Here is a 19,176-nt window from a genome sequence, read left to right as displayed (position 1 = left end):
CATTAACCATTTCCTTTTGGTACAATGACTCTGTGTATTCCTTCCATCTTCTCTTGATGCCCTCTGCATCATTCAATAATTTGCCCAGAGAATCTGTTGGTAATAACCACAAATGGTAAAGGTTCTTTTTAAAAATTGGGTTGTTAAAAATTACACTTCAATTTTTTTTTTAAACATAGTTTACAGCTTATTTTTCCATATTCATGAAAAGCAGGGGATTTTAACCCTTTTCCTTGAAGTGTAAAACTTGGAACATTACTGAAGCTTTGAGTATTTTCACAGGTGAATGATGGACTTTGAGAATCTGAATGTCAGGATGGCTCTCGTTGATGAGTATTGGCTGATGTGAGGGAATGACTTTGGATAACTAGTTTGAAGGCCAGTTCTCTGGTTCTTAAAACCCTTTTTTGGTGATTGTTGAAGTCCTTTGTAGTGAATTCACCAAAATAAAGCTGCCTGACTTGACACAAATGTGTCTCATGTGGTTGGCTCCTGTCCTTCATGCTTTGTGGCAGGCTCACCCCAGTCTTTGTTAGTTTGTAGTAATACTCCAAAGAAACCAAACCCACCACCCGCAAGTTGATTCTGACTCTGAGGACAGAGTAGAATTGCCCATTAGGGCTAGAGTTTCCAAAGTTGCAAACCTTTATGGAAACAGACAGCCTGACACCTCTTTCTCCCTTGAAAAAGTTAGTGGGTTTGAGCCATTGACCTTTTGGTTAGCAGCCACTGCACCCCCAGGACTCCTTTACATAGTGAATCTTTTTCTGTTGAGTTAATTCTAATTCATAGTGATCTTATATAGCGTTTCTGAGACTGGAAATCTTTCAGGAGCAAACACCATAACCCACAGTGCCAGTGAGCAGCTGATGTAAATAAAATGATTTGAGATGCTGCAATGTTTACTCTAAGGAGCTCTGGTAGCGTAGTGGTTACGAATCGGGCTGCGAACCTTAAGGTCAGCGGTTCGAAACTACCAGCCGCTCCGCGGGAGAAGGATGAGGCTTTCTACTCCCGTAAGGATTTACACCCTCGGAAACCCTGTACAGGGTCGCTATGGGTCGGAACCGACTCGACGGCACTTAACAACAACAACAACAAGGACTTGGAGTCCTGGTGTGGCGCTGTGGGATAATGCACTGGACCAGAAGGTGGGTTTGAACTGCAAGGTTGGTGGTTCAAGTTCACCAGCCACTCTTCGGAAACCCTGTACAGGGTCGCTATGAGTCATAACAGACTGGACAGCACTTAACAACAACAATTAATGGACCTATGTTTTACCACATTACATGAGGTTGCTTAGGACATTTCTTACTGATTTGTTGGTGTTTTAGGTGCCATCGAGTCGGTACCGACTCATAGCGACCTTATGCACAGCAGAACGAAACACTGCCTGATCCTGGGCCAACCTCACAGTTGTTGCCACGCTTGAGCCCAGAGATGCTTCCGCTTGGCCAATCCATCTTGTTGGGGGTCTTTTTCTTTTTCTCTTACCCTCCACCTTACCAAATATGATATCCTTCTCCAGCGACTGGTCCCTCCTGACAATATGTCCCAAGTATGAGAAACAAAGTTTGGCCATTTTAGCCTCCAAGGAGCACTCTGGCTGCACTTCTTCCAAAATGGATCTACTGGTTCTTTTGGCAGCCCACGACACTTTCAATATTCTCCTCCAACACCATAACTCAAATGCATCAGTTCTTTTACTGTTTTCCTTATTCACTGTCCAGCTTTCACATGCATATGCGGTTATTGAAAAATACCATGGCTTGGGTCAGGCGCACCTTAGTCCTCAAGCTGACATCTTTGCTCTTCAACACTTTAAAAAGGTTTTGTGCAGGAGATTTGCCTAATGCAATATGCCCTTTGATTTCTTGACTGCTGGTACCGTGAGTGTTGATAATGAAGTCCTTGATAACTTCAGTCTTTTCTCCATTGATAAGAATGTTGTTTATTGGTCCAGTGGTGAGGATTTTTGTTTTCTTTACATTGAGATGTAATCCATACCGAACACTATGCTCTTTTATCTTCATCAGTAAATATTTTAAGTCCTCTTCTCTTTCAGCATGCAAGGTTGTATCATTTGCTTATCGCAGGTTGTTAATGAGTCTTCCTCCAATCTTGATGCCACGTTTTTCTTCATATAACCCAGCTTCTCAGATGATTTGCTCAGCATACAGGTTGAATAAGTATGGTGAAAGAATACAGTCTTGTCACACACGTTTCTTAATTTTAAACCATTCAGTGTTTCCATGTTCTATTTGATTCCTCATGAGCACATTTAAGTGTTCAGGATTACTCATACTTCACAATGTTGTCCATATCTTGTCATGAGCCACACAATCGAAAGCCTTTGCATAGTCAATAAAGCACAGGTAAACATCTTTCTAGTATTCTCTGCTTTCAGCTAAGATCCATCCATCGGATATCAGCATTGATATCCCTCATTCCATGGCCTCTTCTGAATCTGGCTTGAACCTCTGGAAGTTCTCTGTCAATGTATGCTTACAGCCATTTCTGTGTTACCCTTAGTAAAACTTCACTCGCGTGGGCTATCAAAGAGAATGTCCGATGATTTCCGCATTCCGTTAGGGCACCTCTCTTTGGAATGAGCACAGATATGGATCTCTTCCGGTCAGTTGGCCAGATACCCGTCTTCCACATTTCTTGGCATAGATGAGGGAGTGCCTTCAGTGCCGCCTCACTTTGTTGAAAGATTTCAATTTTTGTTCTATTAATTCCTGGTGCCTTGTTCTTTGCCAGTTCCTTCAATGCACCTTGGACTTCTTACTTTAGTATCATTGGCTACCGATCATATGCTACCTCTTGAAATGGTTGAACATGAACCATTTCATTTTGGTACAGTGACTCTGTGGATTCCTTCCATCTTCTCTTGATGCTTTCTGCATCACTTAGTAATTTTCCCAGAGAATCTTTCAATAACGAAAATTCGAGGCTTGAATTTTTTCTTCAGTTCCCCCAGCTTGAGAAATGCTTCCTTTTTCGTTTTCTCATTCCAGATCTTTGTACATTTTGTTGTAATATTTGGCTTTATCTTATCGAGCTGAGCTTTGAAATTTTTTGTTCAGCTCTTGTACCTCCTCATTTCTTCCATTTGCTTTAGCATCTCTACACTGGAGAGCAAGTTTCAGTCTCTTCTGACAGTCATTTTGACCTTTTTCTTCTTTCTTGTCCTAATGACTTACTGCTTTCTTCATGTATGATGTTCTTGATGTTATCCCACAACTCTTCTAGTCTTCGGTCTTTAGTGTTTAGTGTATCAAATCTGTTCTTCAGATGATCCCTAAATTCAGGTGGGGTATATTCAAGGTCATATTTTGGCTTTTGTGGACTTGTTTTCATTCTCTTCAGCTTCAGTTTGAATTTGCATATGAATGAGTAATTGATGGTCTCTTCCACTGTCTGCCCCTGGCCATGTTTTGACTGATGATATGGAGCTTCTCCATCATCTCTTTCCACAGATGTAGTCAATTTGATTTCTGTGTATTCCATCTGGTGAGGTCCATGTGTATGTATAGTTGTCTCTTATGCTGTCTAAAGCAGGTATTTGAAATGAACAAATTATTGGTTTTGTAGAATTGTATCATGTGTTCTCCAGCATCATTTCTATCACCAAGGCCATATTTCCCAACCACTGAACCTTCCTCTTTGCTCCCTACCTTTGCATTCCAATCACCAGTAATGATCAATACATCTTAATTGCATGTTTGATCAATTTCAGATTGAAGAAGTTGGTAGAATTCTTCTATTTCGTCCTCACTGGCTTTAGTGGTTGGTACATAAATTTGAATAATAGTGGTATTATTAACTGGGCTTCCTTGTAGGCGCGTGGATATTATCCTATCATAGACAGCATTGTACCTCATGACTGATCTGGATATGTTCTTTTTGACAACGAATGCAACACCATTCCTCTTCAGTTTGTCATTTCCGGTATAGTAAACCATGTGGTCATCAGTTTCAAGATGGCCAGCTCAGCTCAGTAATGCCTAAGATCTCGATGTTGATGCGTCCATTTCATTTAGACAGCTTCCAGTTTCTCAGATTCAGACTTCATACATTCCATGTTCCGGTTTTCAGTGGATGTTTACAGCTGTTTCTCTTCATTGTGAGTTGTGCCCATCAGCAAATGAAGGTCCCGCGTTCTTTTCTCTCCCATGCGCTTTACTCCATTCGCGTCATCACGGTCAACTCTACTTTGAGGAGGCAGCTCTTCCCCAGTCACATTTTGAGTGCCTTCCAACCTGAGGGGCTCATTTTCCAGCACTGTATCTGACAGTGTTTCTCTGCTATTCATAAGGTTTTCAGTGACTAAATATTCAGAAGTAGTTCGTCACTCCTTCTTCCTAGTCTGTCTTCATCTAGAAGCTCATCTGAATGAAACCTGTCCACCATGGGTGACCCTGCTGGTATTTAAAATACCAGTGACATAGCTTCCAGAATCACAGCATCACACAAGCCACCACAGTACGACAAACTGACAGACGAGTGGTGGCCTGATAGGTCTTAGAGTCTGAGAAATGGTGGAAATGGTTTACTGTTGAATTTGTCATTAGGCGGATACATTTGTATTTGCTGCCAGGCATGCAAGATAAAACTCTTTACAATGGAATTTGCTGGCCTTGGGCCATAGGATCACTGTCATTTGTCACTTAGTGCTACATCAGCAGTGTAGATGTTTATTTCCAGAGACCTACATACGCTTGTATTGCATTTTTACATTTGTTTGAAATGGTCTTTGGTCATTTTTCAATACAAGACTGGATTAAGATCTTGTATAGATAAATTACAGATAAATCCTGGGGTATATTTATTGTATTTGCTTCAGGGTCCAGAAGTTGTAGAATGCATCCTAAGGCCGGATGTAGAATCTTCAGTGACAGATTTTTCATGAGCTAAACTGTTTTCTGACGATTTGAGTGCTCCTCGGCTGTGATCCCATTTTCAGCAGAAGTCCTCAGAATGTAGCAGCTACCACCCAAGAACTCCATTCCACCCCACTCCACCCCACCCTTAAAACATCCTGTTTAGACCTATTCTTCCCTTTTAGAATCTTTGTTTTGCTTGAGGTCTTCTGGGAGTAGGATAAGTGAGTTATAGAGGATGTTTGGGGGCTCAAGGGGGAAAAGGTAAAGTCAGAGAGGATTAAACTGTCTTCTCACATCTTCTCTGGTCTACATGAGCATTGGTAGGTGATGTGCATGAAAGGGTTAGGCTGGGCTTGCCACAATAATGATGGTTACTTATGGTCCTCAGCTTCCTTGGGCCATGTCTGTAGCACCATTGGTCATTCCCCTGATGGATTCTCAGTTCAGTGTTGTGATGATCAGTTCAAGGGCATCTCTTCAGCCTACAGTCTCCGATTCTGGGACTTCAGAACCAGTGCTTTTGGCGATGAAGGTCCCTCCTAATAAGGAGGTTATAACCCCGCTCTTATTAAGTGCCATTGAGTTGATTCCAACTCATAGCAGCCCTGTATCTGATTTCCGAGGACCATAGTGGGTTTGAACTGCTGACCTTGTGCTTCGCAGTCCAGTGGTGATCTTAGTGCCACAACAGAAGCTTTCATACCTAGCAGCAGCTTTTGAGTAGCTTCCCTTTAAAAAAAAAAAAAAAAAAATTCTGGTTATGGTGGATTTTTGCTTCTCCATTTGTCCTTGTTATCTGAGGAAATGCTCCTTTTTGTCTTATATTTGTCTTGCGTACAGTCACATTGATAGACTCTTGGTTTCCTGGCAGTATAATATCAAAGGTAGCAAAAGATTTACTATGACAGATCCACACATACATTCTCATCAGAGCTACTGGGAAACTGTATGTATAAGGTACCAGGTATGCTTGGTATTAGGAAACCAAATGTAAGGAAAAACTCAGACTTTGAAACTGCACAAAATAAGGTGAGCTCATGTTGGGGACCTGTTACTGTGGTCGGCAGGTTGGCATCCTAGAATACATCCCTGGAACTGCTTTCATTAGGTGGGGATGACTCAATTCATTCTCATCCCTATTTACCAAGAAAAGTTTACTATTGTATATGTCAAACAAAAGTACTCATTTGGATGCTTTTAAATATATTGAATAAAACTGGATTTCTATATAAATTACATTTTATAAGCCTTGGATCTTGTGAAGTGGAACAGCCTGAGAGCATTTAATATATGATTCTATTGAGCAAATTTTGATTTGCCATGTCCTCTAATGAGTTCCAGTCCACATTGTTTAATTGTTCTTGTGTAAATATGGTGGTGTCCTTTGCCAACTTAAATGATGTTATATTAGCTTAAATTTAGGACCAATTAGATTGTGAATTTATTTGGTGTTCTAATTGCTGTCAAGAGGCTTTCTAGCATCCTTTTATTTGCATTTCTCTCTCTTTAGATAGTTTGCACCTGACTCAACTTGATTACTAACCAAAAGGTGCACAGTTTAAACTCACCCAGAAGACAGGTCTGGCGATCTGCTTTGGAACGGTCGCAGCCTGAAAGTCCCGTGCAGCAGTTGTACTCTGCACATGTCAGGGCACCTTCATTCAGACTAAATGGGTAACTAACAATATCAACGTAACTCGAAAGAGGAGCTAAGCAAGTTGCGATTTAAATACGTGTCCTACCTTTTCTTTTTAGGGCAAAAGAGGACTTTTTTTTTGCGTAGAAACATATTTAGGTTTACTAAGATGCATAGAAACATTCATTAAAATGTATCTGCTACATTTTCCCCCTTAGCTCCCACCCATTGCTGTAGCAGGACAGCCCTTTTGTGGTGGACTAATTCCACTTGGCAGACCAGATGGCACTGAACAGCAACAGTGTCCTTCAGGTTCATCCATGTGGTGAGGAGCTTTGCGGATTCATCATTATTATTCACCGTTGCCTAGTATTCCATAAGCTTTGGGAGGAAATAGAGGAGACATGGAAAATACAGTTTAGTTTGGCCTATATAAACGTTAGAGTTTTGGGAGATTCATGCCTGATGGTGACTTTTTTAACTTCTCTTGCTATTTTAAGCAATAATTTCCCTTAAATGGTTTTCAATATGTTTCCTTATGTGTTTATTTGAAACCTGAATGATAGTCAGGCGAGGAGGCCCATACTTAGGGTGAAGTGCAGAGCATCGCCAGGTGCTGTGGACCGTAAGAACTTCGTGCTCCTTCCAGACAGCCTGCCCTCCTCCCTTCTGTGGTCTTGAGAGAGATTGTCACCACTTTCCTCTGGAGTCGGGGAGATCCAAAGAGGTTATGGAAAGGGAGTGATCAGGAGTGTAAAGCAAGTCTGTGGACGTCTAAATTTTGAGCTTTTTCTGCTTTGCCAGAGTGCTTCTTAGACGAGTTAGTTATTCACACTGCCTTCCCATAGTAGTTCCTCAGTTTGTGGACTGAATGAAGGAAATAAGACTTAACTGATTGGAAGACTTTGATGTTTCACCACTGGCTTTTATGTGGGGTGCATTGTGCTAAAAGTCTATTGATTTTGTTTTTAATTACAAAATAGGCAGATGTTGTTTTTAAAATGTGCCAACAGTGCAAAAGTATTTAAATTGAAATACACCATTTTCTTCTTCCCATTCTTAATCCATGTTGTTGTGTTGTTATGTGCCATGGAGTCTATTCCAACTTATAGGGAACCCTGTACAGGTTTCTGAGGCTGTAAATCTTTATGGGAGCAGAAAGCATCATCTTTTGCTGAACAGCTGGTAGTTTCGAACTGCTGACTGTGAGATTAGCAGCTCGATTTGTAACCACTATGCTGCCAGAGCTCCTTCAACCAGATAAAGTCACTGAACTTTTTAGAGCAGTTCCCCTCTCCCTCCCCCCAAATTATTGAAGTCCTGGTGTGGCATTGTAGGTTAATGCGCCATATTGCAAAGCTGTTTGAACTGTAAAGTTAGCGGTTCACGCTCACCAGCTGCTCCTTGGAAACCCTATACAGGGTTGCTATCGGTTGGAACCGACTCGACGGCAGTAAACAACAACAATAAATTATTGAAGACATCTATGCAAGTTGTGGAGTCCTGATGTGGTGCTGCAGGATAATGCACTGGACTGCAAGGTTGTATTGAAGCACAAAATCAGCAGTTCAAACCTATCAGCCGCTCTTCGGAAACCCTATACATGGTCGCTGTGAGTCGGAACTGACCCAATGGCACTTCTCAATGGGAACAGCACTCAAGTATGGAGTCCTGGTGTGGCGCTGTAGGATATGCACTGGACTGCTAACCACAAGGTTGGTGGTTCAAACCCACTAGCTACTCCTTGGAAACCCTATACAGGGTCGCTGTGAGTCAGAACTGACTGAATGGCACTTATCAACAACAGCAACTTAGGTGTAGGAAAGCTTCTGACTTGTCCTTGATCGCACCAGGAAATAGAGCCTGTGTGTGGCGTGAAAGTGGCATCTGAGGACCCAGCACACAGAGGGTCCTGGAGAAGTTCTGGGAATGTACACAATAAAGTGTTGCCCAAACATTTTGGAGACATTCAACAGCTTAATAATAGTAGCTGTGCTGTACAACTTTTTTATGGTTAAAAGATGTGATTCACATTCAGATATGAAGGTAAGTCAAAGGGTATTGCTACAAAACCATAGAACCTTTATTAAACAGGAGTATCAAAACTGGCCTCCATCAAGGTCTATACATTGCTAAAGGCAGAAGTTCTGTGTCTCTAACCCTGCCTTGAAGAATTCTGTATTTTCTGATATGTTGTCAAACTGCAGTTTGGTATTCTCAAGAGACTCAAAAATTGTGTTCATTTTCAGTGTTCTTTTGAGTTTGGGGAACAAAAAGTAGTCTGAAAGGCAAGCTCAGGACTATAGGATGGGTAGGGTAAGGTTTCCCAAGGAAATGCTTGTAGGACAGCCCTTGCCACCCTCAAAGGACACACAGGTTGTATCGTGATGCAGAGACATTCCTCGGTACAACTTCTCCTGGCATTTTTGTCACCAGTGCCAGTTTTTCAATCTCCTCATCGTAAACCCCTGTGATCTTCTGTGTCCACTGAGAAAATCTAACAAGTAGGCCTCTTCAGAATCCGAAGACACAGTCACGGTTACCTTCTAAGCTGAGCTTACATCTCACCTTTGAATTGAGCTGGTCCCGCAGATCCCCTGAGAAGCCACTGTTTTGATGGGACCCTTTTTTATTTAAAGGCACCTTGATGAAATTGTTGTTGCTAAGTGCCGGTGTGTTAGTACCAACCCATGATGAGCCTGTATAGGGTTTCCAAGGAGTGTCTGGTGTGCTTGAACTGGTTACCTTGAGGTTCAGACCGACTTTGCAGTTCAGCGCATTCATGAACCCACAGTGCCACAGCAGGACTCCTTGATGAGACTAAGACAATTGTATTCCTGAGAGAACTTGTCTGCAGACACGTTTTGTGTGTAATAAACACTGGCACATCTGAACTGGAACTCCAATAGCAATATTTTCTGACTTACCATCTTGTTTATCTTCCTGGCAACTCTGCACTTGAGGAAATGACCCAGAGACCTGACCGCTCATTAGCTGAAGAGATTGGTAGACCCTCTTGCCTTAGTGACTAGTGGAGAAGTGGACAGTTAGCCTGACTGTCCCCCATCTTCTCCAATATCAGAGCTTCTCCTTCTCCCCTGTACTGACAAAAGAGAGTACGGAAGGACCTCCTCATCACAAGCAGCCGCCCAGAGCCATGTAGACTCTTCTGACTTGACTGCCATGCAAAGGGCAGGTCTTCCCAGGGAAATGCCACTGCTGAACTTGGAAAGAACTTGTAGTCAGAACCACATGCAAAGAACTCTATCTTTTGTGCTTATTCATTCATTGAACAAAGATTTTTGATTGCTGGGCATTAGGAAAGCGTTGGGGTTGAGCTGCTAATTTTAAAGGCCGGCAGTTCAAACCACTATCCACTCCATGGGAGGAAATGAAGCTGTCTCCTCTCATAAAGATTTCATCTCACTAAGAGTTGGAATCCACTCGATGCCAGTGGGTTTGCTTTGGGCATTGAGAATATTGAGCTGGAGAGACAGAGTTCCTGTGTTTGGCGTTCATGGAGTAGAAGGCGAGAGAGACAGGCTACTTGGTAAACCCCGTCTTAGCATAGTAAGAGCATGTGCTCCTTAGCATGTTCCTGTAACAGAAGGCATGACAACCTAGTTAAGAACTTTCATTCACGTAGCAGATAGTGAGTTGCTGCTATGTGGCAGACATTGTCCCCTTTGCCAACAAGCCTAGTGAGGGAGACAGCTGCTAATCAAATAACCACAGGACTGTCTGTATCATTTCAAACCAACAAATGAAGGAAAGGAACATAGCTCCGTTAGTGTGCCCTGAATGGGGGGTTGGGGTGTATCAAACAAGGGTTCCCCTAGAAATGATGCATTCTCTTAAGATGCTCAGACTGGCTGAGGGAAGTGTGGAGAAGTTAAGAGAACTGAGGAAAATGTGCCTTTGTGTCTTGACATAAGAACTGGAGTTCTGTGTCTAGGTGAGAAGATGGAAAGCCCGTAGAGGGTGGCCTTTGAGAAGGATGACTCCACATTTGACCATGACCGAAGAGCTTTGCAGTCAGACTGCAGTTTGGGAACCCTCTCTGGTTGCTCTGGGTACATGGGGCATCAGTTAGGGTTCTGGGAGTTTTCATTGAGAAGGGTGTGGTAGAGATGGTGAGAAGGTGGCTGGATTCAGGATGTTGTGAAATGCCGTCAAGTCGGTTCTAACAGCCACCCTGTATAGGGTTTCAGAGGAGCAGCTGGTGTCCCTCCAGGACTTCCAAGATATTTGTGAGTAACAGGATTATAAACGGGTGAGAAGCTGAAGGGATGCCTCTTCTAGAAACAGTGAGATTTGAGCTGTAGTTTCCCAGGCAGGGAAGTGGTGACAAGGGCACACGAGGAGAACTGCTGAGTGTCAAAGGCTGAGTGTGGCGTGTGTGTGTGTGTGTGTGTGTGTGTGTGTGTGTGTGTGTGTGGTTGAATTGGATATGTAGATGAGGTGGTTAGACAAGAGTCAGGAGAGATCTGAGGGACTTTGATATTCCAAGGGATGGGTACCTGCCGGGACCACGGGTTTTTGAAAGCATCGGTATTATTGCTCAGATGCAGATTTGGGGGCTGTCAGGAACTTGATTCTTGGGGCTCTTCTTGCTCTAGAAGTATACTCTGCTTACTTCACCGCTCCAAGTATCTCAAACCGTAAAACTGGGCGGGGGGAGTAGAGCATTTCTTTGGGGACCTTGAGGCAGGTTAGTACAAGGCAAATCGCCCTGGAATGCCTGCAGTGATAACTGGGAAAAGTCATCCGTTAGATCCTCTGGGGTATTATTCTCTCTCTCTCTTTTTTTTTAGGGGACACCTTCAAAAACAATCTTTTTTCTCCTGACTTTGATCCAAGAAAATAAAAAGAAAGGCTGTTCCCTGTGATGTTCTACCACTCTTCAGGCATTTTCAAGTTTCAGCCCTATTTGTAGCAAACTTTAAAACCCTTGGCTTCTCTCACTGTGTGTAGTAGTGGTTTTTCCATTGTATTTTGGACAAACGCCTTTCTTTCATCACGGTCACCGGGCACCTTGCTCAGAAGGAGACTTCTCTCCAGACACTTAAGTGTGAATCAGGTCTTCACATTTGTATTCTAGATAGGTTTCTCAGGTTATCTCAGCCAGTTTTAGAGCCTCTGTGTGTCTTTGTATATATCCTTTTTACCTGTCATGTGTAGCACTTCTTCATGATTAAGAACAACCAATCATGCTAGGAGAAAAATCATATTTATAACTTCTCCAACCTAGGTTAGGTGTGAACAAAAACCTGTATAGAGAGATTTGTACCAATTTACGCCCTTCTAATTTTAGCACTGCATTGTGGGACAGTTGGAACAGATTAAACCAGCATGAGAAACCCAAACATTTTGCCACTTTGAAGATCCACCAGAGTTAGGTCCTCTAGATTGAAGTTCATTACCCACCCAGTTAATGAATTCATTTTCCACATGGCCTGAGTTGGGGTTTATAAGCTGCTACACAGAGAGCTGGTTAAGGTCAATGTACAGATAACACTCCCCAGGGCTTCCGGGGGCACCAGCCAGTCTGTGGTCTGTTCTGCGGCCCAGGGGCATCCCCAGCTCCCCCACAGCTCATTTCAGCATGATCCTCAGATATCCCAGAGGCCGCACTTTCTCATTCATCCTGGAGGTTTCGTTTCTGGTCATGGATTCATCAACTTAAAACAGTCTTTGCCTGTAGTCTGTGACAACCTGATGCCACTTGTGGTTGGCTCCGTCTTGCTTCTTGTTGACCTCTTGCCTCTTTGGTATCACAACAACATAATGTGAGTGAAATGCCAAGAGATGCATTTTTTTCATTCTGTAACTAGTTCTGTTCAGTGAGAAAGATCTTTCTTTTTTTCCATCCTAAAAAGCCTTCTGTTCAGTTTGGGGCTGGAAGCCTAGCTGGCTGTAACTAGTGTATAACTTCACATTCAGCTGAACTGGAACAGTGGTCATTGTGGTACTGCCGGAGTTCGTGCCTGCTCGACAAACACACGTTTCTCTTTAACGTGGACACAAAGTAAAACATGTTGGCCATTGATTTATTTTGGGCAGAAACATAGGTTTGTGTTATCCATGCTAATTTGTGGATCATTTTTCTGTAATAGAAGGAAACGCATTCCAGACCTGGAGCGTCTCTGGGAGCCCTGAGAGAGGGGGTGGCCCAGGCCAGTAGAGGTGTCATGTGGTAAAAGGATGTCCTAAATCTCAGTAAGTACAGGTGAGCATTTTCCTAGGGCTATAACAGGTGATAAGCTAGGATGGCGAGACTTCATATCTTGTACTTTGGACCTGTTATCAGGGCGGGCCAGTCCCTGGAGAAGTACATCATGCCTGATAAATTGGAGGAGGGTCAGCAAAAAAGAGGAAGACCTTCAATAAGGGTGGACTGGCGCAGTGGCAGCAACGGTGGGCTCAAACATAACAATTATGAGGATGGCGCAGGACTGCGCAGGGTTTGGTTCTACTGTGCTAAAGGTCACTATGAGTCAGAACCAACTCGATGGCACCTAACAACATGACACGTGCTTTGAAATAAGAGTACGGTGGCCACTGAGTAGCCTGGTGGGGTCTGAGTCTCCTCCCTCATCCCCACTGTGGCTAGCAGTGTGTCTTGCCTTTAGTGGACATAATGTATACAGGGACTAGTTGGCAGAAACAATAAAGGCAGTACCTGGTTGTCATGAAGTATGTTTAGGACTAGGACTAGTTCTAGTTGTACAAGTGAAGGTCAGGACCACAGTGCCAAAGGGTCAGGGGGACAGCTTTGTCCTCCTTTCCAGTGCTGTGTCATAACTCCAGCTAGGTGAGTTGTGTAACTGTTTGGGACTGTTTCCCAAAGAACATGCTTATATAGCCAGATGACAGCTACTGATGCAAACCCAGTGCCCTCACCACCCTTACCCACTTACTGGGTCCAGACAGCCCTACTATATGGACCTAGAGAGGTTGACTGGCTTCAGAGCAGGTAGTGATCTTGGGTTGAATTGGAAGATTACTTTTGAGAAAATAGTATTGGAGATGGAAGTTTGTTCAGTGAGTTAAATGGGAAAATACATTTGTTTACAAAAGAAGTGTTTTTTGTGCAAATGACATTTCTGAAAAGGGGCACAGGAGTTGAATTTTTGTATCATTCTTGTGACATTACTGTTTTTCCTTCTGATTGATACTTAGTTTCATCTTGTCAAGTTAATGATCAGTACACCTTTAAAAGCGCTAAAAAAGTTCCCATTGTGAAAACAGCTGCTTGGGATGTTGTTTATAAAGTCCTTGTATAAAACGAATACTCACTAATAATTGTTTTATCAAAGTTCTGTTTTTGAGTCAGGTGTAACCAGGTGGAGGAGGAGTCCAGGTTGCTGCCTCCTAGGTCTGCTGTTTTCTCCCATCTTTTTTGGGGTACGGGGCCTCCCCCACACTGACTCTGAGTCCTAACTGCACATTAGAACCACACAGGATGCTGTCCAGGAGGCTAAGTGAACCCTGAGACTCTGAAGCCAGAGTCCAATGTGTCTGGCCTCCTGTTGCATCAGCGTTTGTGATGTAATAGTAACGCTGTGGTTAGGCCTGGGGCTCCTAGCTAACAAAATTGGCAGTTCAAATGCACCAGCTGCTTCCCAGGAGAAAGATAAGGCCTGGAAATCCCATCTAGGGTCCCTATGAGTCAGAGTGGGTTCAGTGGCAGTGGGTTTGGTCTTTGTTTCCCGTGTGTGTGTGTGAGGGTCTTTGCACAGCTGCTGTGCTTCCACCTCGGTGAGCACCACCACCTGTCTGCAGCTCCACAACGGAGCATTTGTTAGCTTCCAGGGTGCTCGAGTTCTGAGTGCTAGATAAACGCATTTTGGGGAACTTCATGAAGTCTCAAGTGAGGTTTTTCTAATAAAGATTTAAAAACTTAACAGTAAAAGACATGATTAAAGATTAGGTGTGAGCTGTTATTTTGGCTGGTAAAGTAACTTAAAGTTGTGCATGTATAGTTTTTGGAGAATAAGATCCTAAGGTGAAAGTTACAAGGAAACTGTGACCTGCTTCTTCTTGATCTTGGTCAGAATTCTTAGTTTTCTGTTGCTCTTTGGCGTGCCTTCTTTTCATCATACAGCATTTGGCAACTCTTAAGCTCTTAGGCTAACACTTCTAGGTAACTGGTTTTCATTAACAATCAAACAGCACATTAAGGAGAAAATTCTGTCCTTAAAATTGGAAGGAGGAGAGGGTTATATATACCAGCTAATAGAAGTACTTCTTGTTTAGGCAGTTTGAGATTTCCCAAGATATTTGAAGAGAACATCTTAGATAGCCAGCAAATTAGAAGAAAGTCGTTCATGGGGTCAGGCGTCTGTTTTCATGAATGTCATTTTACAACGAAGCTCTGGTGCAGCCAAATGCTTTTCCTCCAAGCTTTTGTTGGTTTGGTTCCAGCATATTTCAGTAAGTGAAAAATCCCACGGAACCAGATCCACTAACAAGTTTCTGCCCTTGTGGTGCTGTTTAATGACCACAATCATTTGACTCAGTGTTCTTGGCACCACTTGTCATTGTGTATGTAGGGTGGCCTCTGAATCAAGGGGTGGGGGGGTTGTGGGGTAGATGATTGTAAAGACTGAGCCTGCCTGCCAGGTATGATTGGGCTACCTTGAGACAAAGGCTTAAAGACGGATGAGGGGAGGCCACAAGTACAGTACTAGTGCACTAACTAAGCAGCCTACCCCTTCTGACTCATAGCTGCCCTGTAGGATAGAGCAGAACTGACTGGCAGGGCTTACAGAGGCAAAGAGCCCCAGCTTTCTCCTTATGGGTCTGGACTGTTGGCCGTTTGGTTAGCAGCTGAGTGCTTTATTAATCTGCTACCTGGGGTGGCGCTGTGGGTTAATGTGCTGACCTGCAAAGTCAGTTTGAACTGCAAGGTTGGTTGTTCAAGTTCACCATCTGCTCCTCTGAAACCCTATACAGGGTTGCTATGGATTGGAACCGAGTCGACAGCACTTAACAGGGCTCCTTATAGAAAAAAACGACACCCACTTTCATCAACAAGTTGATTTGGACTCATAGTGACCCTGTCTGTGGTTTCTGAGATGATAGATCTTTATGGGATCAGACAGCCTCATCATTTTCCCTTGGAGCGGCTGGTGGGTTTGAACCACTTGACCTTTTGCTAAGCAGCCAAGTGCTTAACCACTGTGCCACTAGGGCTCCTTACAGTGATAAGTGGCAAAATAAAAAGGTATTTTTAGGTGTCCCCATTGAGAGTCTTTGGAACAAAGAACACAGCATCTTTTTAGAAATCTCAGTGTCTGGATGTTTAAATGCTGAGTACATACGGAACGTGAAAGATAATAATAATAGGCTACTTAATCTTCAAGGGCTCACAGCTGCTTTGTCCACCTTAAATAGATTGTGCTCCAATGTTTTTAAGTCGTCCTTGTTGTTGTTAAGTGCCATTGAGTCGATTCTGACCCGTAGCGACCCTGTGTAGGGTTTCTGAGAAGCAGCTGGTGAGCTTGAACCGCTGACCTTGCAGTTCAGATGGCTTTGCAGTCTGGCTCATTAACTCACAGCGCCACACCAGGACTCCTAGTCAACCTTAGTGAGGTATAATTGAATACAATAAAGGTACCCATATTAAGTGCACACTTTGTGTTTTGACAGATATACATACGAGAGTAACTACCACCACAGTCAAGATGTAGAACATGTCCATGCTCCAGAAAGTTCCCTTATTTATGTCCCTTTGCTCTCAGTCTTCTTCCCTGTCAACTATTGATCTGCTGTCTGTCACTCTAAGTTAAAGTTTGCCTTTTCTAGAATTTCGCTCACATGGAAACTACAGTATGTAATCAATCTTTCAAGGAGCCCTGGGGGTGCAGTGGCTAAAGACCTTGAAAGTCCATGGTTCAAACCCACCAGCCACTGTGTGGAAGAAATAATGTGGCACCCTGCTTCTGTCAAGTGGCCGCCTTGGAAACCCTGTCCTACAGGGCTGCAGTGAGGTGGAATTGATTTGATAGCTGGCATTGGGTGGGTTGCACCTCAATATAAAGAAAACAAAAATCCTTCCCACTGAACCAATAAACAGCATCCATATAAATGGAGAAAAGATTGAAATTGTTAAAGACTTTACTTTGCTCAGATCAACCATCAACACTCATGGAAGCAGCAGTCAAGAAATAAAATGACATATTGCATTTGGCACATCTTTTTTCTTTTTTAAAATGTTTTATTGTGAATTTGTGATAGCTTACATGGGAGAACATTAGTTTTACATTCATTCTATCATATATCATTTCATTGTCATGGTTACAGTCCCCTCCATGCATCATCAACTAGCCAAAGGGTATATACTACAAGTCTGCCCCCCAGTGCATTTGGGACATCTTTTGCACATGGCCTCTTTAAAGTGTTGAATAGCAAAGATGTCAGTTTGAGGACTAGTGCATCTGACCCAAGCCATTGGTATTTTCAATAACCTCATACGTATACGAAAGTTGGGCAGTGAATCAGGAAGACTGTAGAAGAGTTGATGTGTATGAGTTACTGTGTTAGAGAAGATCCATGGACTGTCAAAAGAACAAACAAATCTGTGTTAGAAGTACAGCCAGAATGTTCCTTGGAAGCCAGGATGTCCGGACTGTGTTTCTCATACTTTGGCCATATTGTTGAAGGGGAACCTGTCCCTGGAGAAGGATGTCATGTTTGGTAAAGTGGAGGGTCAGAGAAAAAGAGGAAGACCCCCAAATGGAGTGGCAGCAGCAGTGGGCTCAAATGTAGCAATGATTGTGATGTTGGTCCAGGACCAGGCAGTGTTTCATTCTGTTGTGCGTAGGGTCACTATGAGTTGGTACCGACTCAGTGGCACCTAACAACAACAACAGCATTGGGTGGGAATCTCTGTGCTTCTTTTGTTTGTTCATGTTTTGTGTAAGAGTACCTTCCTTTTCAGTGCTGGGTTATAGTCCATTGTGTGGTGGTGCCATGATCTACATCTTTCCACCTCTCAGTGACATTTGTGTTGTGACCACCAGGGTTTTACTGTCATGGAGAGCATGAATGCTGTGTACATTCATTCATACTCTTCCTGTAGTGTAGACACATGTTACCATTTCTCTTGGGGGAAATACCTTAAGAAACTCTCAGACTTTTCCAAAATAGTTGTCCCGTTTCTACTTCAGTCTCTTAGCAAACATTTTCTAGGTTCATTCATGTTGCAGCATGTAACCGAGCCTTATTTCTCTTTATAGCTGAGACATAGTTCATTGTATGTGTATGCACCATGTTGTGTTTGATGGCTATTGTGAATTTCACTACAGTGAACATTGGTGTACAGGGTTTTGTTCTTGAGTATATTATGTCTTTCAGATTCACCTTATTGTACTAGGAAATGAGAGAAAAGAGAACTTTGCACTTCCTCTCAGCTATTTCTTTATTAACTGTGACTTTGGTTGTGTCAGTTAACCCTGTGTGACCTGTGAATGGGAGGCTGAGTGAGTGTTCTGAGAGCTGAAGGATAGTTGTCCAACTGCCTTGGAAACAGTACAGTGGAACAAATACAGCAAAGTATTTATTGATGGCCGTTTCTATGTCCTAGTTTTTTGCCTCAGAGGAAGCTTGACCCTATTTCTATCAGTCCTTTGAAGACTAGAGCCACTAATATGATAGCATGTTTGTATTTCTGAAGAGAAGATGGTTTTTTTTAGAGGTTTGCAGGTTGTGAGTGCTGACTGCGGCCTCACCGACCCCAGTGCTGTCTTGCAGTGGTGTTTCCTGTGGCTTCATGCAGAATTCTAGTATGCACTGAACGGTCAATGTCTTAACTTCTTCTCATCTTTGAACTGAGATTGGAGAGTTCATCTGTATTTTCGAGGTCAACTTCTCTGATATTTTTATTTAACATGGACACTGGGATTTCCAGTTTGTCACTCCTTTACCTGGGCTTTGTAGATGTAGACCCAGGATGGTAGTGGGAGCCCTCTAGTCTTCTCCATAATAAAAAACTAGAGGGGCGTGCACTATTAGGGTGTCTTTTGTTTCCATCCTCGCTGTGTTGTGACTTTCCCCCTCTTCCAGAGGTGCCTTTTTGTCTTTCTTCGTAAAAATAGTTCTTCATCTGTTAAGGTCTCTTTCAGGATACAGTAAAAGGTGTCTTCTGACTTCTGTGTCTGTGGTCACACCCCCTCATTCCTCATAGTGCTTCTCTTTCATGCTGTGGATGGTCTCTTCGCCTGTCCGTGATTCCCTGTTCAGTCACTGTGAGGACTGGTGGGTATGCACTTCCTTGACAGCTAGCGAGGTTCTGGTTTCTCCTGCATGTCTCCCCTGTGGATCTTTTATCACCCCCATAAGTTCCTTTGCTCCTTTGTATTATCAACTCTACCAGTTCCAGACCCTGACACCCGGTGATCTGTTTCCTGACCTCTGAAGTCTGAGTACTGCTGCATGCATGCACCTCACTGCAGGGGGCAGCTACAAATAGAGCTGCTGGAACCATCAGCATTCAGGTTTTGTATATATTGCAAGTGTGTGGACATAGGGCTTCCTTTTTCTTGCTTAAGTGCTAGGGTGTATTGTTGTTGTTAAGTGCTGTTGAGTCGGTTCCGACCCATAGCGACCCTGTATAGGGTTTCCAAGGAGCAGCTGGTGAGCTTGAAC

At 43.2% G+C, this 19,176-nt stretch overlaps 2 protein-coding genes across 2 annotated transcripts in view; one reads left to right on the top strand and one right to left on the bottom strand.

The window, feature by feature from the left end:
• The window catches only part of LOC102832720 (proline-rich protein 18-like), an 8,453-nt gene extending 4,250 nt beyond the window's left edge, over positions 1–4,203 (bottom strand). Inside the window, exon 1 of the mRNA XM_006860286.1 lies at positions 4,190–4,203. Within this exon, the coding sequence (XP_006860348.1) occupies positions 4,190–4,203 (14 nt within the window). The remainder of the gene's footprint in view (positions 1–4,189) is intronic.
• Positions 4,204–8,565: 4,362 nt separating this feature from the next.
• Positions 8,566–19,176, top strand: part of USP10 (ubiquitin specific peptidase 10) — a 48,819-nt gene continuing 38,208 nt past the window's right edge. The window contains exon 1 of the mRNA XM_006860285.1: positions 8,566–8,571. Coding sequence (XP_006860347.1) covers positions 8,566–8,571 — 6 coding nt within the window. The remainder of the gene's footprint in view (positions 8,572–19,176) is intronic.

The sequence above is a fragment of the Chrysochloris asiatica genome, unplaced genomic scaffold (assembly GCF_000296735.1).
Source record: "Chrysochloris asiatica unplaced genomic scaffold, ChrAsi1.0 scaffold00037, whole genome shotgun sequence".
Taxonomy (NCBI): Eukaryota; Metazoa; Chordata; class Mammalia; order Afrosoricida; family Chrysochloridae; genus Chrysochloris; species Chrysochloris asiatica.
The sequence above is the reverse complement of the archived record's forward strand: the minus strand, read 5'-3'. Positions and strand labels throughout refer to the sequence as shown.